This window comes from Rhagoletis zephyria, unplaced genomic scaffold, assembly GCF_001687245.7.
Source record: "Rhagoletis zephyria isolate East Lansing unplaced genomic scaffold, Rhagoletis_zephyria_1.1 Rzeph_scaffold_00009, whole genome shotgun sequence".
NCBI classification, from domain to species: Eukaryota; Metazoa; Arthropoda; class Insecta; order Diptera; family Tephritidae; genus Rhagoletis; species Rhagoletis zephyria.
This window is the reverse complement of record NW_016157093.1, coordinates 1-25320: the sequence shown is the minus strand read 5'-3', so window position 1 is coordinate 25320 and position 25320 is coordinate 1. Positions and strand designations below refer to the sequence as shown.

At 35.2% G+C, this 25320-nt stretch overlaps 2 protein-coding genes across 4 annotated transcripts in view; both read right to left on the bottom strand.

The window, feature by feature from the left end:
* Nucleotides 1–14636, bottom strand: part of LOC108358094 (uncharacterized) — a 50526-nt gene extending 35890 nt beyond the window's left edge. The window contains exons 1-3 of one of the 2 annotated variants that reach the window (XM_017609243.1): nt 14541–14636; nt 1285–1812; nt 894–1215 (exon numbers count right to left, since the gene is read on the bottom strand). In XM_017609243.1, the coding sequence (XP_017464732.1) occupies nt 894–1215; nt 1285–1812; nt 14541–14621 (931 nt within the window). In that variant the 5' untranslated portion in view covers nt 14622–14636. Of the gene's footprint in view, nt 1–893; nt 1216–1284; nt 1813–9467; nt 9733–14540 lie in introns of those variants that run through there. The other variant, XM_017609252.1, reaches the window with a different exon arrangement.
* On the bottom strand, nt 10026–22066 carry LOC108358105 (active regulator of SIRT1-like). 2 transcript variants are annotated; one of them, XM_017609269.1, is made up of 3 exons: nt 22027–22066; nt 10397–10629; nt 10026–10332 (listed from the first exon to the last, which is right to left on the bottom strand). In XM_017609269.1, the coding sequence occupies exons 1-3, from the start codon at nt 22028–22030 to the stop codon at nt 10204–10206; spliced, it is 366 nt and encodes a 121-aa protein (XP_017464758.1). In that variant the 5' UTR covers nt 22031–22066; the 3' UTR covers nt 10026–10203. The 2 variants fall into 2 exon arrangements, with proteins under 2 accessions (XP_017464758.1, XP_017464751.1); XM_017609262.1 differs by lacking the exon at nt 22027–22066 and adding an exon at nt 14352–14534.
* Nucleotides 22067–25320: the final 3254 nt, after the last annotated feature.

The following is a 25320-nucleotide window of genomic DNA, read 5'->3' as shown; positions in this document are numbered from 1 at the left end:
TATGAGCAGCGAGTACTCGCACACTTGTTCAATGCTCATTACTCGAAAATTTTCGAGCATGAGCTCGAGCAATTCGAATTTTTTCGAGTAATTTGAGCAATGTTTTTTTATTATATTGACATTTTTGGTAGCAACTTTTTAAATTTTTCAAATTATTGATATATAATGCAAAGATTGTTACATTGGTATTTAATAATATAATTTATTTAACCTGAATTAGAAAGCAGCTGCTGACAAATACAATTTACAAATTTTCTTTTGTTTATGAAATCGTTCAAAAACTCGAAAATTTTGAACAAATATTTGAGCAGTTTAGCAATGAACGAGTTTCGAGCGAGTATCGAGCTACTCGCATTGCTTGATACCCGGGTATCTAGAGCTCTAGTATATAGTTACTGAAATCAGGTTAAGAGAAGATTCGATAAGCCAGAGTTCAGCCTCTTTTATAGCCGCGAGTTCAGAGGTCTAATGAGAGATCCGTCGACTGTATCCCACACCCTACTTTTGGATTTAGTTTAGAGCCATCTATGTAGATGGCTGTGGAGTTATCTTGGAGGCCCCAAACCGAGTCGTCCTCCCAGTCCTTCCTCGAAGGCTACGAGTGGAGAACTTGTTCTCGAGTACCATCGGTGGTGTTGCAAAGATAGAAGGGAATTTTAACAGCTTATAATAGGAACACCACCTCCGTCGTTAACCGTAAATATTACGAAAAAAATTCTTATTCCCAAACCCATACTACACTTATCATACTCTGGTAAGATTTAGGGAACAATTTTCAATAGATTATTCATTAAATTTTCCACAACGAAATTCTAGAAAATTGATGTGAGTCCCGCAGACAAACAGATCTTGTATAAATCTTATAAATCCATGGAAGACTAATACCAACTCACCTAATTCATCATTATGCTGCTCTACGGTCGATTTATGGCTACGATCATGACATAGATCCAGCATAGATTGATCATTGTAGTCGAAATCTATATCTTTTGCATCTCCTAAATATTCGCCTTTTACGACTTGAGTCTTTGATGATTGCTGATGATTCGAGTTCTGCTCAAAAATAGTATTGCTTACTTCCTTTTTCATATCGTTGTTATAGTCAAATTGGCATCCAGCAGGTCTCACACCTCTTGAGGCACGAAGGCTATAACTATCGTAGTGTTGCTCGCCAGAATTATTAACACCTACAAAGTTACCCGATTTTGTTGAACGCTAAAAGAATAAGCAATAATTTTATAAGTAAATAAATATTGTAGGTATTAAGTATATTGGAAAACCAACATTTGTTGTATTATTTTCGTAGTCGTCCAAAGCGATTGCCGCGCGATTTACATAAACCTCCTGAAACCCTCCATAGGCACTATTGCTATTGCTACCGAAGCCATCTAAATAATTTTGTGTTGCATTCTGTGTGCTCCGCTGGAAATACTCTTCAAATCCAGAAGTAGCTAACGAAGAGTTATTATATTCGTATGGTACGGCCAGGGAGGAACTCAGTGCTCTTTGTACGAACTCGTCAGCTGAAGAAGTGTAAACCGAGGGCGTATTGAAATGCTGGGCACTTGGTAAATAATCGCAGAGGCCAGTGGTGTTGGTGGTAGTGTTATTTAGTTGACTTGCTGTCCAGTTAGCATTCTTATTCAACTCGCCTCGTTGCGATTGTATGGGGCTTAGGGATTTTTCTGTTGTAGATGTCAGTGTCTGTTGTTGATCAGTATTTGGATCGTTAAGTTTGTTGCGGTTGTGCGTAAATTTCGCAGCATTTCCAGCTGTTAACGTAATGTCGGGGACTCGCATAACGATCGCGATCTGTAAATAAAATGAGATAATACACTTTTATTACTTTATTCTATATACAAATATATACTGTATAGTATAACCGTAAGTAGACTTAAGATGCTGAATAAGGTAGAATAAAATAACCACACCATGTTCTGAATAATCGAGTACAGTTTACATTCAATCGTTATGCGATTTCACTAAGGCAAAGTCTGTTTCTGATAAGCAAAACGCAAAGAATGGAATTCGGGTGTAGCAGTTAAATACGATAGCGAAGGATGGGGCGAAGAAATGTCCAGTCTAGTCAGTTCTACAAAACCACCACTGCATATTCCCATTACAGATCTATGCTCCAGAGGTATGAGGTATTTAACTTTTAATGAGGTCAATTATTTGGTCTAATGATGAACTCCAAATTTATGTGGAAGTCTTTAGACCAAAGATCCCGAGATGGATGTACACCATTGTAGTAGGACTAGTAATGACGTGTCAATCGTTGGCGAGAACTATTTTGGCCACGGTGTCTCACCAAACTTCAAAGTTCAGTCGGTATATGAATCAGGACAGCACTGCAGTTAAATCTCGAGCTTTAGCCACCATATACAACCATAGACCAAGCGCCAGGCATAGAAAATTACTTAATTTATCATATCTATGTAAGGATACTTTCGTAAATATTTGCATAGAATGGGGAATGTGGATACGCATACGACGCCGGGCTAGATGACGCAGTACACACGTTCTTCAAATGTCAAAGGTGGAAGTCAGAACGGGATGCATAAGAACGAAGAGTGGGGAAAATATCCGCCGACAACATCATCGTAAAAATTATAGGTTGCGAAGAAAATTGGAAAGATATCGCAAAATACGTCGGAAGTATCCATATGTCGAAAAAGCGGGAAATGTAACCGTATAAATGAGCGACAAACTAGCAAACCGTAGCAACCGGCTGAGCCCTTTACGAAGAGAAGACGAGCCAAAAGCTAGATGCTGGCTTCATACATGGCGGCCCTGAACGCAAGGAGAGTTGATACTGACCAATTCAGTTCCATCCTGGATTCTCTATCTTGAAGTAATGCGAAAGTGGTCTCAGGGTAGCGAAGTTTCCAGGGTAGGAGGAGGGATTGTTTTAGTGGCTACACCACTGACGTAGAAGGGACGGTTCCAAGATGGTGCGAAGGTATTTCAAATTCTTTCCTCACAACAAAAATGTACAGGATCATGGAAAATCTAGGATTGCTGCTACCACTAGCATTTTCCCCGGGAGATGATGTGAACACGATAACTGTTTTCGAAAAAAAATTTGAAAAAGGGCTCCGCAGCAAAGCAACTCGGAATAAATATATGATATGTAAAGGGACGTGTCCAAGCCAACTCTCTGCAGTGGTACATAGTTGGAATCTAAAACCCAAGAAGACATTGGGGCAAGTACCTACATATGGCCCCAAGACGAAACTAGCTGTGCTTATGAGGAAGCTCCCGAGCATTTTTCAAGCGAAGATCTAAGCTTAGGCTCTCTTATGCTTTGATGCTAAGTTTGAGGTCTTTGATAGAATTCACATCCTTGTTGAATACAATGACATTCAACTCCATACTTTGAGTACCATGTCACAAGGAAATAGAAGAGAAAGAGATAGCTGCAGCCTTAGCTAGGAAGGCAGCGACCTCAACTTCCATTCCCCGCAAAAGGTCCCAACAGGATTGTGAAAAAGTGTTGGGCAATATCGATACCAAAAGTCCTCAGAACTCGATTCTCAAAAGAATCGGCAGTACCCGATTTTTAATAGTATCGATACTGAGTATTCAAAAGTACTTAGTACTCACAAAAGAAGTCGAAAGTACTCAGTACTCTGTTCCAATCACCATCTTGATACATGTACTCAGGATCGATTCAAAGTACTCAGTGTCGAATAGATACTTAAAAGTACTGAGTTCCATGATACATCGTACTGAGTTCTCTTCAGAAGTGATTGTACTCAATTTCAAGTTTCAATAATTTTCAAATACAATACTTGTATCCAGTACGGCTATCTATTTATTTGACGTAGTTTGGGATTAACATACATACATATTAGTTAGATTGAATAAAGTGCTTTCTGCTTGTGAGATTTCTACACTAAGCATTGAAATGTTACCAGCATGTTTATATTTAAAGAAAAAAGAAAAGTACTCGATACTTCCCAACACTACTTTTATCATTAAAAACCTACGGTTACTGTTTATTAACAAATTGTATTCAATACAACACTTTTATAGTCAGCAGAAGCTGCATATTTTAACTACTATGAATACAACTAAGAAATATGATTTCGAATGAACCATTTTTTTAACATTAAATATGAAAAAGACTGGAACAAAGTATTGGAATGATATGTATGCATAGGCGATATACTACTTTTAATACATATTTATGTATGTACATTAATAAGTGAATAGGTTCTTGAATGACTTTTTTTTTTTGTAATGTTATTTGTTTGTAATGTTATTTGTTTATGTTTTTCTTTTGTTATTATAAAAGTTTATTAAAAACATTTTTTCTTGAATAAATTTACTTATGTTGAGGTGTTTTTTTAAGGAATCGGCATTCGCCCTAAGGCCGAAAATTGAGAATCGGTCGGACTCTAGTCACTACTTTAATTAAAAAAAAAATATAACATAACGATCGCTACTGTGCAATGCGCGCTACCATTCCGCAAAAAAGTCTTCTCTAATAACAGTCACTCCGCGGCAGGCAATGGCAAACCTCCGAGTGTATTCTGCCATGAAAAACGCCTTCTCATAAAAACACAATCCGGAAACACACTGAAAAGTACGGGATCACTTTCTAGTAAAAAATGGTAACTTCTGTCAACTTCAACATAACCTCCAAATTTTGGTTGTAAATTTTTGGCTTATTTTGTATATTAAAATACTCAGCTCACACATTTAAATAACCAAAAATACTTTCAAATTCATTAGAATCCACTTAAACAAGTAATTAAATACTTTTCAACATGAATTAGCAGAGTGCACTTTTCTTTTGTTTACAATTTGATTGCCAAACACCACAGCTGTTCGTTTGACACATTTACCAGAATTTACTAGCAAAAAATTCTCGGACTAAAACTGGTAACTTCTGACAGAGAGAGAACCGTATTTACTCTCTTTTTTGTCCTCTCAATAGTCAGAGAACCGAGTACGGGATCGATTTCCAGTAAAATCTGACTGATTCTGACTATTTCTGACTAGTCCGGACTCGTACGGGATCGCAACTATTATTACAGTGGGCTACTCTGTAATGCGATGCGAAAAAGTAATGCGATGCGAAAGGCGAATACGCCGTATGTTTTATGCCGCATCGCATTTCTCTTTGACATCATATTAGAAAGTAGCATTGACTAGCATTTGGAATATTTTTTAGATTTTCAGATAAATTCAAATTTGGGCATTTTAATGCCATGCGGATATTATTATTATTATTATTATAGTATAGTAAATATATAAATACATACATATGCTCCTTGCAACCCAAACCTCCCAAAATCTTTACGAAATCCTTAGGAGTATCGGAAGTGTGGTCCATATTCTCTAATGATTTCTTTACGAATATTCAAAGAAAATCATCGTCTGAGAGGAAGATCGTCTTATCCCGGCTGGTCCATTTCAGAATTCGGCTGAAGAACGCCCTATCTCAGAATTCCGTTCATAAACATCCTACCTCAGCCGCCGCTTCAAATACGCCCTATCGCACTATAAATTCAATATACTTACCCAGCCAACAAAATATCCGGAAACGTATCCGAAAATGGAAACAATTTCGAACAAAACCCTGATGCTTCATCCGTTTTCCGATTCCGTTTTCGGACGTTTTTCAGATCAATTCTCCCACTAAAGTGTTCATCCGAAACGTGTGTGCAGAAACTATCGAAAATGGTTGTAAACGGATGCGCTTTCGGCTGTTTTCCCAAAATTTTTCTCATTCAATTTTTCGTTGAAAACGATTTCATTATGAACTTCACAGAAACTTTTTCATAGTTACTGGAAACCAAACAAAAAACAATTTTAAGATTCAGCAATTATTTCAATTTGAATAAATAATTTTAATGTGTTGCCTCTGATGGAATTCGAACCTGGGACCTCCTGAAATCTCAAAAATAGTAGCACACTTCTCTGCTCACTCAGCTACTGATGAATACATATGCATGTTTTCAAATGCTCAGTTTGAACAAATATTTTAAAATTATTGTTTTGAAATGAGACGATGACATTTTTCGGATACGAACAAATTTACAAATATGGAAATCGTTTTCTGAACGTTTCCGGATACGAAAAATGTACGAAAACTGCACTTTCGGCAAAAAGTACGTTTCTCTGCTGGCTGGGTATGTATCGGCAGCTGAGTTAGGAGATAGGGATAGGGATAGGGAGATAGGGCGTTCTTCAATCAAATTCGGTAATAGGGCGTTTTTCAACCGTTTGCCGAGATAGGGCGTTTTGTTGTTATGTTTGTTGTAGCGGCACTACTAAGCCCCGCCTATTTCGGTTTATCCATCCATCATTGTCGTCGAGCTAAACTAGCGGTAGGCCCAAGAAACGGGCAGTTACAGCAGGGTCTGACCAAAGGGAGAGGAGAGCTAGTCGAGTGCGGTTGGGCTGGCATATCAAGAGGTGGTTGGTGCCGTGCGGGAAGTCTCCACATGCCAGACACTCATTGGGAATATAGGGGTCGAGTCTGGACTTTTTGTAAGGAAACATTTTTCTAATTTCTAATTTAAAAAAAAAAACAATCAGAGAAAAAACTACCAAACAACCAAATTCGAAAAAATAAAAGAAAAGCAACCAAGTTTGGTTGGAAATAACCAACAGTGGTAACCGTGGTCACGCAATTTTCCGCATACAAATTATGTTTGAACATTTTTTTATATGGAAGAAATGCCCAGCACCGTCAACAAAAAAAATAATTTAATAATTTTTGTACAAAGTTTGAAATGTGGATTTATGTATGTAGTGTTTGTTGTAGAACCAGCTAGACTATTATAAAAAATATTAAACACTAAATACACAGAAGAATTATAGCCAAAACTGGTCAAAATAAGGCGAGGTTGGAATGGAAAAGAAATTTTCTTCTATCAAAATTTCTTAAATCAGTTTGCAGCTCAAAGTGCTGGGATTCTGAGAGCTGGATTCTAAGCTTTAATTTGAATTGTTTGTGCTTGCTTTATAAATACATAGTATTTAAAACTAAAGCAAATTGATATTTTTATGGAGCACACATGCGTAGATGTACCTACATATTAGACCTCTGCATGAGTCGATTCTAATTTCAAGCCAAAGAGAGTACAGTAGAATTGTGTATTCTATTTCAAGTTCAAAACACCCAGCGTTTTGAATTTTGTATTTTATGAATATTCATTGCGTTTAAAGTTTTCTAACTTCATATAGAATTATATAAATGAATGAATGAAAAACCTTAAATTTATTCAGACTCAAATTTATTACAATTTATATGATATTTTGTGTTTAGGATCGAAAACGAAAAAAAGAATGGAAAGTGTAGAGGAAAATGTAAGTACGTTTAGCTTAAAATGATGTACGTATGTATGTATAGTGAATCGGTCCATTTAATAATGATAATGGTATATGTTTATAATAACAGGACTCCGCAAGCACATTATTGCAAAGTGCCGGCATCAAGAAGAAGCTCACAGTGGAGAATACACTCTGAGTCAAAAAAGAGGTCGTAGCAAAGTTTGGGAGATATTTTCCAATGTTAAAAATAACTCTGGCGAAGAGTTATCTAGTTAAATCAATAGAGGAAAATTGGTTCGACATAGCAAATATTCTGAAAGAGAAAAAACAAACAAGCAGAATAGAAAACCTCAATGTGAACCATTTCAGTTGCGTCGCTGGACTTTTAGAGCCATTTGATTATGCTTCTAAAAAGCTTGAAGGGAGTAAATTGCCCACAATACATTTGATAATTCCATATGTAAGCAAATTAAAAAAGTCCTGTTCTGCTGGTGAAAATGATATCGAATTTATAACTCAAGTAAAATCGGTTCTCCTCAGTGAAATTTTGGCAACAGTTTTCCCACATTTTACAAAATACCACAAAATTGCCCATTTTTTTCCGCCAACAAATAAACTACTACAATTTTCTTTGGATGAAAAACTACAAATTATCAGAAATTGTAAGGAAATAATGACTAGCTTTATTGGGCATGGATCTGATGGAAATATACAAAGCAACGACATCTTGGAAGATAATGCGTTCGCAGATTTTATCGAAATCAATCATGAAGGCAGCGCCATGGCTCAAGTAGAAATTTAATAACCGAAAAACGTTGTACTATTGCTCTTAACCCAGACAATGTAAATAAAATAATGTTTCTGCATTCAAATATAGAAATATAAATATACTATATGTTGAAACCAATTCGATTCTTATCTAATGACTCTCTTTTATGGCGCATACAAGTACAAAATATGTATAAGAAAAGTTCAATAAATACAAGGAAATGTAGGTATTTAGATTTATAAAAATAAAAAAAAATCCATCATATTCACTCAATTTGTTTTCACATCGTTTGAATATTGTAATGTCGACAATCATATCAGCACAGCTATTCATTTAAATTCGATAAAATTCAAACCCAATCACATTCATTTAATTTCAATATGAATGATTCATTTGCCGTTTAGAATGGATTCATGCAGCCCTCTAATACATATGTACATACTAGGGCATTCAAACCCGGGATCCCGCACACTTTTTCATGTCCTGAAATTTTAGCTCCGGGATCCCAAGATTTTTACTGAGTCATTTACGGAATAAAAGAGATGTTGAAAACGAAAAAATTATTTCATTTGACATGAAAAACGAGATATACAGAACACCAAAATTTTGATTCTAAGTGAATAACTGTACTTTTCAAACAGTTTTGTGGAAAATGAATTTCTGAAGATATTAGTAAGGGCTTTTTACAATTAACATAGATATTTAAGAATACTATAAAAATAGTTAGACATTAAATTACGGACTCTTTTACTAAGGTGCGTTATCCTCACTGTAAGACAAAATAGGCGAACCTACTGTTAAATGCAAAAGTTGTGATAAAGTCGAAATCCTGAAAAATCCCGAGATCCCGGGATTAGAATTTTTGCATCCCGAAATCCCGGGATTGCTAAAATGCTTCGGGATTGAATTCCGTAGTACATACATATATACATAAGATGCACCTGCATTTTTTCGTATATGCAAATCGATTTTACCAGCAGAAGTCTTCAATCGTTTGCTAGCTCCACTGACTAAAAGGTAAAACATTTTTACATAAAATAAATTGATTCTATATGAGTCTTGATTACCTGCATAAACGCATCTTTTCTATATTTCAACAGTAACTTACATAGGTATGAACGTTTGTATAGTTAGCAAACTTTACGTAAAACACTCCTTAAGGAAGCGCACATTTAACAATCAAAACTTTTATTTTACGACCTCAAGGCTAATAAAATCACCAGCTTTTTAATGGAAAAGTATTAACTACTTGAAAAATTGGCGTAAAACGCAATTTTTAATTTTTTCATACATCAAAGTAAAATTTGAAATCATGTCAGCAAAAAATCAATAAACAGGACTTTGCAGGATGATAGTTTTCATTGACTCATTCATGTTATAAGTTTTCAAATGCCTTTGTTTCACATACCGTTGGCTTTATACCTGGTTCATCACTTTTATTTAATGCTTTGTATGCACAATTTTTGCAATGCAATCGTTTGAGCTCATAATTTAGTAATCACATACTATTCGCTAAGTTTTATAACTGAATTACTAGTATATTTAACAACTCAACTCCGTTGCGAACAAACTGATTTTTACTTTCGTTTTTCATCGGCGAGCCAAGTGGCAAACAGTCCGACTATCGCCCAATAATGTCGTGCTTTTTCAGGGATATGTATTAAATGACACATTGCAAGTGTGGGCGCTGGTTTGATATTCAACCCCAAGTTATGCAAAGCGCATGTCCATGATAGTGACACATGTCAAATATCTATGAGTATTATTCTTGACTTTCAAGAAATTCGAGTGTAGCGGTCTTCTTAAAGAGTAGATGAACATATGTATGTATCTACTTTTGCATGCATATATTTATACATACATATGTATGTACATATCGTTGCCTTCATATAGGAAGGTCCTAAGTAAAATGTTTGTCTTTCCAGAGTATTTACAAAACTTACTTAAAAAATTACTTTATTACAAATCAATGGCATTCAACTTTCATTTTATTTTAATAAAATTTGTGGGAAGATCATATAGATTCGTAATTCTATATTTACAATTTTAGGTCAAATTATACACGAAAATTGCATTTCACATAAGTAATGCCTTGTCGATTCGACCATGCAGGGCTAAACAAATGTTTACATATGTAGATATATTTAATGACTGTTGTCAGCAAAATATTCTTTTTCAAAAGCCAAAAAGTCCTCCTCTGTAAAGATAGATTCCTGTACTTTCTTTTTCTTCGGCATCTTCACCGCGGTTCCTTTTTTACTTCGCTGAATGATCTGAAATTGAATTAATGGTAAAGGGTAAAAATATTTGATTATTAATACGATATGCTTAAAACACCTTTTTAGCTACATTAGCATCTATTGAATTTTGTGACAATGCCAGTAAGCGTTTAAGGTTTAAATTCGTTTTATTCTGGTCAGGCAAAAACTCCTTGCGTAGATCTTCTATATTCTTTTTGTCCTTCTTGCTTGCGGTTTTGAATGCCAGATTTTTATGATTTCTCGCTTCGTTTTTATGTGAACTGCTTACACTTCCTATTTTGGACAGAGGTTTTGCTTTATTTTGTGTAGCTGCAAGAAATTTGTTTTAAATTTTATTGAAGTATTCTCATGTACTTTGTTGTTAGTTTCTGCATTACTAGTAGAGTCCGACCGATTAATCAGCGTTTTTGGCGGATTCTTTTTACTTTTTTCGCAATTTTAACAAATGTTCATCAAAATTTGAAACTGTTTAATCCGATTTTTTAGCCTTCTTTTTTTAGGTACGCAGTTTTTTGAATTATATAATAAACATCGTATCGTATCGTATATATAAGCCTATACCATGATTCAATAATAGAAAGGTNCGTTGTCATCACCTTCGTATGCGTAAATTTCTGGAGCAAGTCTAGAATAGCGACCGTTTAGCTATAAAATAACCAAAAGTACTGATTGATGGAACTTTTTACGCTGATTTCAACGATACCAAATTTATTTGGCGAAGGTAAAAAACAAAGAAGATAAAGAGGTTTATTTGCTTTGTTTACTTATTTTTTATTATCACTTAATTCATAAAACCCACAAGTAAATCATGATAAAATATGTATATCGAATNTTTCTAGTTATATTAGTAGTAAAACCAAAATTTCGTCATACTAAATATGCGTTGTTGTTGTTGTTGTTGTAGCGGCTACAACAACCCCGCCCAGATCGGTTGGTATCTCAGTCGTTATCGTCAAGTTCCACTAACGGCAACCCTAGGAAGCGTGCAGCTTCTGTGGGATCTGTCCACAGGGACAGGGCCGTTAGGGTTGTCGGGTTTTCCGGGCATGCGAAGAGATGGTTCGAGTCATGTGGGGTCTCTCCGCATGCCGGACATTCGTTCGGCACATCCTCATTCAGCCTACTCAGGTAGGAGTTTAACCTGCTGCAGTAGCCGGAGCGAAGTTGAGCAAGTGTAGTGCGTGTCTCCCGAGGCAGATGAAGCTCTGTCTCGTCAATGTCCGGGGGTGGTATGCCTAGAACGGCATTCACAGGTCTAGAGTCTACATAACTCGAGACTGAGTCCCTGTGAATGCCGTTCAGGGCCTGTCTGTACGCTGTCGGGTCCAGAGGTTGCTTAATGAACCTCTGGACTTCGTCCGTCAGTTCATATGCGTTGTCATCACCTTCGTATGCGTAAATTTCTGGAGCAAGTCTAGAATAGCGACCGTTTAGCTATAAAATAACCAAAAGTACTGATTGATGGAACTTTTTACGCTGATTTCAACGATACCAAATTTATTTGGCGAAGGTAAAAAACAAAGAAGATAAAGAGGTTTATTTGCTTTGTTTACTTATTTTTTATTATCACTTAATTCATAAAACCCACAAGTAAATCATGATAAAATATGTATATCGAATTAAAAACAATAGCTTGTACTTTCTAAATAATATAAATTTCTTTATTATTCTTTATTATTAATCATGCAGTTTTTTTCAAAAAAGGTTATTTCGTGAAGAAATAACATATGTTCGTTTTTTAGTAGTTTTGGTTTAAATATATAAAAACCAATTTCAATTATATATTATATTTATTGTGATGTTATTAGTTTTTTAATCGGTTATGTGGTTCATAAGATATTAATATTAAAAAAAAATCAAAGAATTTAATTGTAACCTTCTAAAACGTCTTTATATTTTACTTGCGCTAAATAATTTTGGCATGGTTGAAATGAGCGTAACAGTTCTATTGATCTGCATTTATTGTTTTTGCATAGCTGAACGGTCGGTATTCTAGATTTGTTCCAGGACATGACGAATAACTTAAACTAAAAATCTATATTTTTACGTATTGCTTAGTATTTCTATTAAAACGCCAAATATATTGCAAATTCACATATAATTAATAATACACATTTTACTTCTAAATGTATACTTTGCGCACTTTCTTAGTACCTTTCTACTAACATTTTCGCAAAAGGCGATCGCATTCTTCCCCTTTCTCCTACTTCCAAAACACAAATCTATATAAAGGAGTGTCAAATTTTAGCTGTCATAAATTACATAACCTTGTGTTATTGAATCATGAGGCTATACCATATATGTAGAACTTCTATATTGCTAGTAAATTCAAAGTACATTCCCCAACATCAGAGTGTCGATATATTCAAAAAAGAAGGAGAGATCCGATAAGAGAATGTACTCAAACTGACATTTTTACTTTTCAAAATTCAGGAGCGGTTTAACAAATTCTTATTGAAAAATAATTCACATGAAAAATTAACAAAAAATACAATATTTGTATATTTATCTATGAGAAACACTGCAACCACTGTGGTGGCAGAGGATAAAGGTACCGCTTACAAAAGGACTTGGCATCAGTTGGCATTTCCAGTTGGCGTCAATAAGCCCAGAACAGAAACGAATGGTGTGCTTTATTGGATTCGGTCAACTATCATATGCCACACAGCTTCATGTGTAAATAAATTGTGTCTTACGACGATTTCTTTTGTTTCGGCGATCTAACCCCGTTTAGGTCGGCGAAGTATCTCAGAAGTTGTCCGTCCATAGGGCAACATTCACTACGCATTCTCCTACTCAGGGCTGGCATCGAGTCAAACCCTGGGCCAGAAATATACACCTGCTGTGTATGCCGAAGACGTTTACACCACAACTCCACCTCAGTCAAGTGTAATGCCTGCGAGGGGTGGAGTCACCTCAGGGTCTGCTCGGGACTACGGACACACAGACAGTGGACCACGTCGTACGTGGCCCCCTGTTGCTCAAATAGAGCAGCCTCCACGGCAACCCATAGTCCGCCCGTGCAGCNTTAGGATTTTTTTTAAAACCTACTTCTTGAAGCAGAAATACTCTAGGGGATGAACAAAAATCTGAAATTAAAATGAAAGCAAATTTTCGTCGAAATGCCGATTCAGAATAAGAAAATAGGCGCAAAGTTTGATGCTTCTATTCCGAAGCGCCCCGCAAATGAGAAATTGGTCATTTAATTTTTTTTTTTTTGTGGCGTATGTTCGGACTTTAGGGTGTATGGCGAGAATTTTTTTACACTTTTAGCAGTGATAGCAGTAAATACACATTAAATTCGCTGTAAAAAATTTCGAATTATGGCCCGTCCATGCGTTCTTAAAGTTGTCAAGTCAACTCCGCACAGGTGCAAAGACAGTCTAATAGCGTTTATGCATCAAAATTTAATTTTGAACAAAATTCGTTTAAGTTAACTGCAGTTTGAAGGAAACATGAGACCGTAACATTTTGATTTGTTTGTTTAATTCTCTGAACCGCCCCTGTTATGATATGGCACTTCATTCTATGTAGTAGTTTACAAGTATACCCACTGGGAAAGTAGGTAAGCACCTTACGAGGTATGCCATGTTTTCTTTCAGTTTTTAGTACCAAAATTGTCATCATGGCGAATGTCATCTACTAGTAAAGCGCAAAATGAACACCTCCGAAGACACATTACGTTGTCAGTTGCAAAATAACGTGCAGCCGAAGTTATTTCCAAGCACCGAACTACTCCGAGCGACTGCTCTTCATTACACGTAACTTACTTTGTAAAGCGGCTCAGAAGTATGCCTGATACCAAACGTACATTCTAAATTCCTACTTACATAAGGCGGCCACGTCTTTGAAGTGGTAAGGACCGCCGGGTGAAGTCTAAGTTGCTGGTAAGGTATTGCCCTTCACCTGGCCGATTCTTTGCGCTAAGACCGATTAACTGGCATCGGCATCGGCCAAAAATTGGGAATCGGTTGCACTCTACTTGTGCATTTTGTTGATTACGTTATCTTGGTTTGAACATACATATTTACCTTTTTTATCAATACATGGTGTCTCATCTATTATATCCAAGCTTTGCTTTAATAGCCTAAGAGACATTTTATATATTCTTTTGATGATCCAAATTTCTGTTTTTTTTTTTAATATTTAGTGGCCAAGGATTCTTGCAATGCTCCAAACTTTCATATAATTTTGTTTGTTTACATTTTTAGTTTACTCACCTCGTTTTGCGCAGGGTTGCTTAAAACACGTGTGGATGTACATAATTCACCATGATTGGGATTTTGTAATCTCAATAGCATAGGGTGCACAAAACAATCAAAAAAGTGTTGGAAATTGTTCAACACATCAGCCAAAGAACGTAAATCTGTTTGCACGTAAAAGTGAAGCTCCTTATGCAGCGTTTTTGCTGCATTTAAAATGCAACATTTAGCACTTTTGAACATATGTTTTCGAAGAGCGTTCATGCTATAGCATTTAGCAAATGTACATTTACGCGAGTTCGAAATCGTATGCTTTTGACAAACAGCCGTGTTCCAGTCTCTTATTTAGATGCGTATATATTACGATCAATTCTCACGCAGAAGATAATGTGCAAAAACCCTACTGAAAAGGAAAAAATAAATTTTAAACCAAAAATTCAATACAAAAACTTGAATTGTTTTAACCATAAACGAAGATTTGTTTGTGTATATATTTATTTGTCGGTACATTCAATTAAAATTTCCTCACTTAATTAGGAAACAAACCAAACAGAGTTGATCACAAATTGATCCAGATTTCTATCAGTATCAAATCGATGTTGAATTTGCATAACTTTTCTTTATCCAAATATGTAATGAAAAATAAAAGAAATCTCGATCGGCGATGTATACTCGAAAAAGCAATGTTGCCACTTTTTCTCTTTAAACCATGTTCGAATCGTGGAAATTTTGGAAGATCACAGGGTTGCTTTTAGCATTTAGATTCTTAATGCAAAAATGTAGTTGCATTTAGTTGCATTTAGGTGACGAATTTTGTATGGATAAATGTACATTTAGAGTAGCATTTAGAGCTAAATGCGCTAAATGTGCTTTTACGCGTAAGCAAAAACAGCCTATTACAGGCTAACCTAATATTCGCGGCTTGCGTTTTGGTACGCACGCCGTAGAATTTTTTGTTTTGCGTCACTCGAAAATGGCTTGCGTGCGTTTGCATTTGATTTCATTGAGCGAAATGTCAAATCAAAATGTCACGCAGAACAAAAATTGGAAATTGAGTTAGCTTCATACGCGCGCCGTTCAATTTCGGTTGGTCGCATACAAGTTGTATGTGCATGAGAAATTTTTGACAGTAAATTGGCGGCGTGCGTGAATATAAGGTTAGCCTATTAGCCCTTTGCCAGCTTAATTTTTTTGGATCGTTGTCACATGCCGAAAAGCGGATCTGATTTTCGAGAGATAAGAATTCATTATCCATTCTTGGCCTCTATACACTATTTTAAAAATGTTTTTGTTAAAAAGAAAAAAAATAACCAACTCATCAAAAAAAATGCACGGTATATTGTACAAATGCTGCGAACCATGGCCACGAACTAGTAAATATTTTTTTTTTTTATTTTAATCGCACAACCACAGTAATATATGTTTTAGTGTGAAATATTGTCACTGAAGACAAAGTATTTAAGGGTATAAGAAAATCAGCATTAAAAAACCAAAAAATAAATAAAAAATATAAATTAAAATAATTTTTAGTGTGAGGTAATGTTTTAGAACAAATTTAAGGTTTTTTTATTAACACAAAAATTTTAAAAACATATCTTTTAAAATTACAAAAAACATTAAAAATATAAACATACCTACATACATACAATAGCTTTACATTTGCAAATTTACATCAACTACCCCATGTTAATTTATATTTAAGAGGTGAATAAATTTGAACAGGTTCAGAATTTTCATTATTTTAATTTTCTTGCAACTAGTTAAAAATAAAAGTGTAACTTACGCTGAACATAATTACTCCCTGACTTTGTACGATATATAGTACCTACAAATTTCAATGGGCCGTAGACCATGTCCAGACAATTAAACTCTTAGACACAATAATCGAGAAAAAATTTAATTTTGATTTTTTTTTTTATTAGTTTAGAAAATTGTGACAAAGTGTTAACGGCAAATACACCACCCAAGCGGTTTGTCAAACACGGCGAAATTTCCTTTCAAGGCGAAAAGTACAAAACCACGCCAGAAATGCGATTGCTTTTTAAAAAAGAGAACCATTTATGAAATATGAGTGTTTTTACTCTCTAGAAAATAATTTACATAATTCACATACGCGGTTTTGCATTATCTTGATACGCGGTTTTGTACTTTTAACGACGATATATCTTTCTATCGCCCTGCTGTACGTGCCAAAGGTGGCCGTATTTCTTTTTTGCTTTCAAAGTTTTAGAAGAAAACAACATAAACACGAATTATTTTTGTTGTTTAAAAAATATAGTTGTGGATTCGTTAAACCCGGCTTGAAATAAAATAGTTTTTAAACACACAATTTAGCTAAAATTATTCATTGAAACTCTGAAAAATATGTTGTCATGTGAAATAAATTTTTCTTTAGTTAAACAAAAGTGTAAAATAGTGGTGCGTCGCGTTCTTGCGTGATCTCGTATTTTTGGTTTATGCCGCACACGTATCATGGTACAATAAAACCATGATACGAAAAAGAAGGTAGTTTCAATCAACTTTTGACGGGTAATAAAATTTTTGGAAGTTTCATAAATTGTGAGTATTATCATCGGCCTTGCTACTTTGATAATATTAAAACAATAAATCGGAGTATTTTCCTTCCCATATTTATACCAATGTAATAATATTTAAAATTAAAAACCATTATTAGTGCTTGGTATTTTTTTACTTACGTAACTCGCACTATTTTCATTAAAAATATATAAAATATAGACTATTAAAGAAGACTTCATTGTAATTGTTCTTTTTATTTTATAATAAAAACCACGCGCGCATTGTGCTGTTATTTTTTCCTTTTTTTATTTTGAATGCAATCTTGCGATCTAAAAATCTACTTCTAACGAATGTTTTTCCCAAATAAAACCTTTTTATATTTTGGTTCAAATATACTTTTATATTTCTCATAAGATTTTGCAAACAATTGGCTTTCAAAAATTTTGATCTTAACGTTTCTAATGTATGCAAAAAACCTGAAGTCGGCTTGAACAGAAAACTTGAAAACCGCGTATCAACAAAATGCAAAACTGCGTATACGAGGTTGCATAAATTATTTTCCAGAGAGTAAAAACACTCATATTTCAAAATTGTTCTCTTTTTTATAAAGCAATCGCATTTCTGGCTAGTATATTTCAGGACGAATGGATAAAACTTCAGCCAAGAGCTTGTGTGAGCAAATCCAATCTTTGGCAAAAAATGTCAGTTACGCTGTTTTGCAGAACGACGATACGCGGTTTTGTACTTTTAACGACGATATGTAAGTATAATTTTGATCACTTTCTTCATGCGTTCTGAAACCTTGGCATAAACCCCATTTTCGAAATTATGTAGCCGGCATAATTTTCAAGTCCAAGTAATATCCCACATCTTTGAATGTACTGATAAAATATTCTGCTTTAAAAAATATATATTTCTTTTAGTGATCAATTATCATGAATTTGATAAAATGTCATAATTTTATTAAAAGTCAAATGGTTAGCAACAACAACGAATGTCATTAAATGGAACTACCTTCTTTTTTGTATCATGAACAAAACCAGGTAGAAGCCAATTTGAAGTCAAGCCTAGAAAAGTCAAAGTTTTCGGGAGAGTAAAAATAAAAGTGAGCGTGTGTAAGGAAAAATAAAAAATTACATTTCAATGGTTGACATTTTTAAGTAAATTTGAAGTTTAATTTTATTTATTTACTTTCTTTAGTTAAAATTTGTTAATTTGTTTGTTGGTTTCCGTCTTTGAACGTGCCTTTCCGGTTCCTCCCGGTGCAGATATTTAACGCACAGCAAGGCATTTCGCTGCAGCTCTGCCCACAGCTGCTTTCGCAACGCTCCATACGCGAAGGACATTGAGACACGTTAAAAAAATTAGTGGTATCTGATTTATATTTAACACCACAAAAAACAACGATTCAGGTGTTGCATTTTTAACACATACACTAAGTATAAACCGCACAACACTACAAAAATTCAATAAGCAAGTAATTTTTAGCAAAAACAAAACGACTTCAACTCTCATATAAAATATATATATATATATGTATATCTCATGATCCACTGATCGGATCTTAACCAGATTTATGGGACCACCTCTGAGACATTACCTTTCCGATGCAAAAAGAATTATCGAAATCGGTTGACGTGGTCCAAAGTTATGCGGTAACATACATAAAAAAAAAAATATTCCGACGAACTGATAACCTCCTCCTTTTTTGGAAGTTGGTTAAAAAGGATATAAAAAAGCAATATGTACCTAAATATAAAAGCAAACCTCAAATATAGTTAAATGTGTGCACCAATGAAAAATGTATTTTCTTGTTGTTAATAAATTGGTAAGAAGTGAGTTTTTTGTTTATAGATGTATGGATCTCATATAGTAAGGTAGTGTCTCAGAGGTGGTCCCGTACTAATTTGGTTAAGATCTGATCATTGGATCATAAAATATATATATATTTTTTTATGTGAGAATTGAAGTCGGTTTTTTTTTTGCTAAACATTACTTGTTTTCATCACAGTTTCACATATCGATATCGCCGATTTCACAGATATTTTACATTTTAGTTTGTTTTTGCCATGTCTAGTATTCTTCAAGGTTTTTGCCATTTTGTTCCGATCTTGAATTGTAACATCGTGTGGTTAGTGGTCATTTAACGGACAAGAATCGAAATCAATCTTCTTGAAGAAGGTTTTTGCCCACTCGTACAAAAGTTTTTACCGTGCCGCCTATTCCATCACATGCCACAATACTATGAGAAGTAGCAAAGAAGTTCCACTCAGTCTTAACATTGAAATCCTTTTCGTGGTTCATCAAATTAATTAAATTAAACTTATTTTTGTACTGAGATGTGGCCCCATCTGAGAAATATGACACTTTCTTGATATTACCTGATCCCAATTTGCTTTTCATGTGGGCGAGGAGTCTACCGTTAAAGTAAACTACATAAGGATGTATGGTTCCTTTAATATTTGACCAATGTTGAGACTGCATGGCGTCTTAGACTTGGCAATTGTGGTTTTCAGCGAAATCTAAAGCAACAATGAATTTCAATTCCAATTTGAAGCATTAGTACAATAAGATTTACAAACATATTTTTTAGCACAACAGGGAGGTATAACAACAGAAATTATAATTTAAACAATGAAATAGAGATATTAAACAAACAAAACAAATCCAAACGGAAAAACTAAACAAATTTAAAAGACTGGTACACCGTAAAAATTACGCAGACTCGTAGGTCAGCACAGAACTTAGTTAATTTGGGATGGGTAATCAAGTTTTAGAAAAGTAATTATATAATACATTCTTGTAGTTGCTTTTGTTGATTGTGCTCCTAATAGTGGCAGGTGGAGGGAAAACGAAATATACAATGACGAGCAAAACATGACATAGTGTAACACTTTTTATTTCATCCACCGTTATATTTTCAAGTTCTAAAGACTTTCATCCTTTTGTTGTATATTCTTGTTGGTACTCCCCTACTCCCTGTCTCAAAACGATTTGAAGTCAATACAACAACAATAAAACAACCAGCAGACAAAAATGTAAATTAAGGCAAATGTTACAGTTTTGCACTCACTCTCAGTTTTGCATTTTCTTTTGCTTATTTGGAAGTCAGATGACTTATTTGTGTATTGTAATTTATTGTAGAAGTGATCACCAGTAAACAATGTGGTTAATCAGGAACCATAAATGTAAATAATAGATTTATTGCGGAAAGGCGGGACCTCAGGAAAAGTGGCGAAAAATTGTGGAGTTTGCTACTCGAAAATGTTAAGACTGAGAAAAAATGAAGATTCAAATGTTCCCATTCAACTTGGTGACAAGTAATAAGATCAACGGAAATAAGGTCAATTGACTTTATTTCCCACCCTGGTGCGAAATAAAGTCAATTGACATTATTACCTTTTGAAAAGCAAAATAAAGTAACAAAAATTTGCAAATAAAGTCATTGATGCTATTTCCTCATTCAAATGGAAATAGCGTCAACAATGCTTAAAGTATGTCGATTCATAAAAAAAAAAATGTTGTTCTGACATTAAACATTGCCCCGTAAGTGTTGTTTTTTAATAGATGAAAAAGGTTGTTACCAAATCCTCAGTGTTGTGATATTAATCCACACACAATCATGAACTACCACCAATTGATTTTATTAAAAATATTTAAATTACGAATATGTAAAAACACGATGCGAAAAACTAAACGCCTGCACACAGCTGGAATACGAGAAATATTTTAAGAAGAGTGTAGAAATTATCCATAACTTGCACATGTCTCGTTTCCACAAAAATAAAGCGAACACTATTAAATTGAAGAAACAGTCCATGTCCAAAAACCCCGGAGGAGCACTAAAAGAATTCTGTGTTATAAATTAGCATATCTTGAGCGAATTCGGAATGTCTAAGGTGGAAAAGAAACCAACCTATCTATAAGGAAACAATTATAGAAAAAGAATTTTCTTACACTGTATTCATGTCTCCGCCAGCAATTTGTGACGACATCATTTAAAAGCAGCTAAGGAGAACGACTACACTATTTATTAGATGGCGCATCCAACGTGCCAAAATGCGGGTATAAACAATTATTGATTATTTAATATCGGAACCGAGATCATATAAGTTAACTGATTGGCTTTCACACACTTTTGAAACACAAATTATATGCTTTTTTACTGCAGACAAGTTCTTGCCAAAACACAGTGGCGGCGTAGCGTGACGTGTTGTGCACGCCGGTCGCGCGGGGTACGCGCGGCGCAAACGCGAGCGCGACGCGCGCGGTGTGGCGTGCTGAAGCGGGCCGCCGCGAAGCTAAGCAAATTTAATGTTTGAAAGAGAAATAATGTCAATTGATTTTATTTCGTTTTTAAAAAGGTAATAATGTCAATTGACTTTATTTCGCACCAGGGTGGGTTCAGATCTGTTTAAAATGCTTCGAGTTCTTTTGTATCTTTTCACTAGAACATTTAATAGAATACAATGGGTGCAAGACAGCGAAAAAGCTGGAGTATTTTCATTAGAAAAGAGTAGTTGTAAAGAGACCGTTAGTGAATCCAGATACGGTATTATTACAGACCGTCGCCAGTACTCATTTTCATTGAAAGATGGGGGTTACTTCAGTTTTTTTGTTTACCTGCTTCCTATATAGGCTGTAATCATACGAGGTTTTTTAATTAGCTGCGAAGTGACTCCTGCTACATTTTTTCGATTATTCTTAACCACCTCCAAAATATTTTCTATATGCTGATCAACGGCGATGAGGTCTATTGTCTTCATTTGCAAAATGTTTGCTGCAGGTTCCAGAAATATTGAATATTTAGCAATTGTCATCAAAGCAATGATGAAGATCGGCCTTGTTATAGCAGCACACAATTGATACGCAGACTTTCTTGTGGAAAAGTTTGCCTGAATTGACAACTTTTATAAAGCTTCCACAACTTCAGGAAAAATTTCTGAAAATTTCCTGATAATAATAATAATAATAGATTGGCGCTTACACATATGTTAGTGTTTGGCCGAGCATCTCTTGTTGATGCTGATGTTGTCACACAAAGCGTAGGGACCTACAGTTTTACGCCGACTCCGAAAGGCGATTGTATTTTTATGAGAAGCTGTTTTTCATGGCAGAAATACACTCGGAGGTTTGCCATTGCCTGCCGAGGGATGACCGCTGTTAAGAAAAAACCTTTTTTTCTATATTTTTGCGATGTTGCTTTCACCAGTGTTTGAACCCAGGTGCTGCGGAGTGTAAGCGCGCACTGCATAATTCTTACGTGTCATAGAATTGCGCCAAAAAATGGGTCACATATTTTAGGGTAGAAACATTACTTTTTATTTCTGGAACCTCGTTTAAGTCATTCACAACAAGATTTAACGGAAGAGGAAGTGTTTTATCGTTGGGGTTTGCCATCCTGTTTATCACAGAATGGTAAGAAAAACTCAAATGGGTGTTTCATTAAATTCTGTACCAATTCAACACTGTGATTACTCCATTGTATCAACGATGAAAAACGCAGGTTTTATGGTGAAATTGAGAGTTTAATTACGAATTCGATTACGCGTACAGTTTAGTAATTTTTATTTATTGATTTTTGAAATTTTTTCCTTCCCTTTGTAGCTGTAAGGGGGCGGGCTGTTGCCCACCCCTGGCCCTACCTGGCTACGCCCTTGAGAGAGCAAGTACAGGTGTACTAATAAGAATATACAACAAAACTATGAAAGTCGTTAGGGACTTGGAAAGGTAGCGATGGCTGAAATGAAAAGTGTTGCACCATGTTAGTTTTTCCCGTCACTGTATATACACATTGGCCCGTAGTCATAGTCAAAATAAAGTCGACTTTATTTTGACTATGACTACGGGCCATTAAGATTAAGGATTCTTTCTCAAGTGAATTACTACAAATCAGGACCATCTATTATTACTAAATTGGCGAAAGTATAAATTTTATGCGATACTTCAAATATGTTTGGCGCACTGCGGTTGTAGTTATTGGACGTTATTTTCACGATATGCCCTTGCACTAATGCATTTGAGAACATACCCACCAAAGCGTATTCAATAAGGTGGTATGGGTACGCCAATAACAAAATGTACATGTATTTTGTTTTTGCTTTTGCGGTGAGGACTGTCAAAAATTTCATACGAAGGATGTGAAAGAGAACAGAAAACAACGAACAATCAACTGCTCTAACCAATCAACAGCAGCCATTGACATATGACGCCGTGAGGCCTTGTTACCCACACTTTGATCATTACCTCTCATCCAAGGTGTATTAAACAAGGTGGTGTTGGGGCGACAGCTGAGTTTTTCGCCGTGGAGGCCATTACGTCAAAATGATGTGTTTGTTGTAACTCATACCAATGACAGTATGGACATCAGCGTATAATTTGTTAGTGTAATTTTTTACTTATATACGGTCAACACCACCTTGTTAAATACGCCTTGCTCTCATCTGTTGAAACACTTGCATAAATGATATCATTCATGGCGAATTTATACAAGGTGTTAATGGCGAGTTTAGATTTTCGCCGCGGTACTTCCTAATGTCAAAATGATGCGTTTCAAGGCAAATTTATACAAGGTGGTGTTGTAAGATCAGCTGATTTCTTCGCCTTGAATGTGTTTTGTTTTTGCTTTTACTGATTTGACAGCATATCCAACAAAAGCAAAAACAAAATACATGTAAACTTTGGGGCGAATTGAGATTTGACAATACATGTGGTTGTTGATGTTGTAATCTAAATTCGCCAGTAACACCACCTTGTATAAATTCGCCTTGATGCGTTTGTTGTAATCAAGGCGAATTCATATTACAGCAAACACAAGAATGATAGAATACAAGATTGCGCCAATCGAGCTGAGAGCAACTGGCCGTGACGTCAAAATATACCAGAATAAGAGAGCAAGACGAGCTCGACAAGAAAAAGAAGAAGCATCGAACAAAAGGCAGTATTGCCAAGTTTTGAATTTAAAAAATCACCAAATTTTTATTGGTGTATTTTATGGACTTTATACAGTGTGGCCACACAATTTTTTTATTTTTTACCAAATCATCGAAAAATGTTACCAAATTGAACAAAAAATTACCAAACTGCATACGTTATTTTGCCAGTTAGGGCTCGACATGTATGTTTTTACAGTTCTGCACATAAAATAAGTTTGGTTATTTTTTGTAATATGTTAAAACTTGTCAAAATATGGTGCGGCTATAATTCTTTCGCCCACTGTATGTAAACAAGTGACAAGAAAATATATCGTAAATTCAACGCTTGAAGGAAAGCTTTCGACTCACACATAGACAGAGTAAAGTCCCCCGCTGAATGCCGTAGCATTTTGAACGAGAACATACATATTTACTTAGAATTCTACTCATATATATGGTTGCCGGGTACACCGGAAAATTGATGGTAATTGCAAAGCTGACGAACTGACAGGGAAAGGACGCGGTGGATATACTTAGCAAGAGCCACTTTCAAGCAATTAGTTAAAGATCATTCTAGTAGCCAAGGAACGCTGAAACAACTTTCACCTTGCGAAACTTTCAGGATTACCTGGTATTTCTATAAAAGGAAACGCTTACGGGCCACTTACTAATGTGGAATCAGAACCATGTAAGACCGAATCGAAAAAGTTACCAAATTGAAAAATAAATTACCAAATTACCATACTTGATGAATGAAAGTTACCAATTTTGGTTAAAAATTACCAAAGCGGAAACGCTGACTTTATATGAATACATAGTTTTATTGTAAGGATGCCGATTCAAATTAATAAAAATCAATGTTTCTTGCACAACGGTCGATTTCTTCTGGCATGATTGAAGGTGCTGCACATATTTCGTTGTCGCTTATGATTGTCACTGTGCCATGATTTTGTATAAATTTTTGTAAAATTGCTTAGCAAAGATTTTCTAATTTTAAGTCTTCAAACTAAAAACAAAAGCACCAAAAACGCACCCAGCACAAAACTCAAAAATTTTCGCATTTTGAATACCCACAAAATTTGGTGCGAAAAGCATCAAGTTGGCAACAGTGAATGTAAACAAAAGTATATTATGACGTCAGCGATTGGGTGGATGCTGTCAAATCGACGAAGAGAGGGTTAGCGGTCCGCGAATGGCGCGACCTTTATTTTCTGGATCGTGCAGCAAACACATAATTTTGACATTAAGAAGTACCGCGGCGAAAATCTAAATTCGCCATCAACACCACCTAGTCAAGAACGATAGAATGCAAGATTGCGCATTCCCGCAGAATGACATTTGTGGCAACGGGTAAACAAAGAATATGG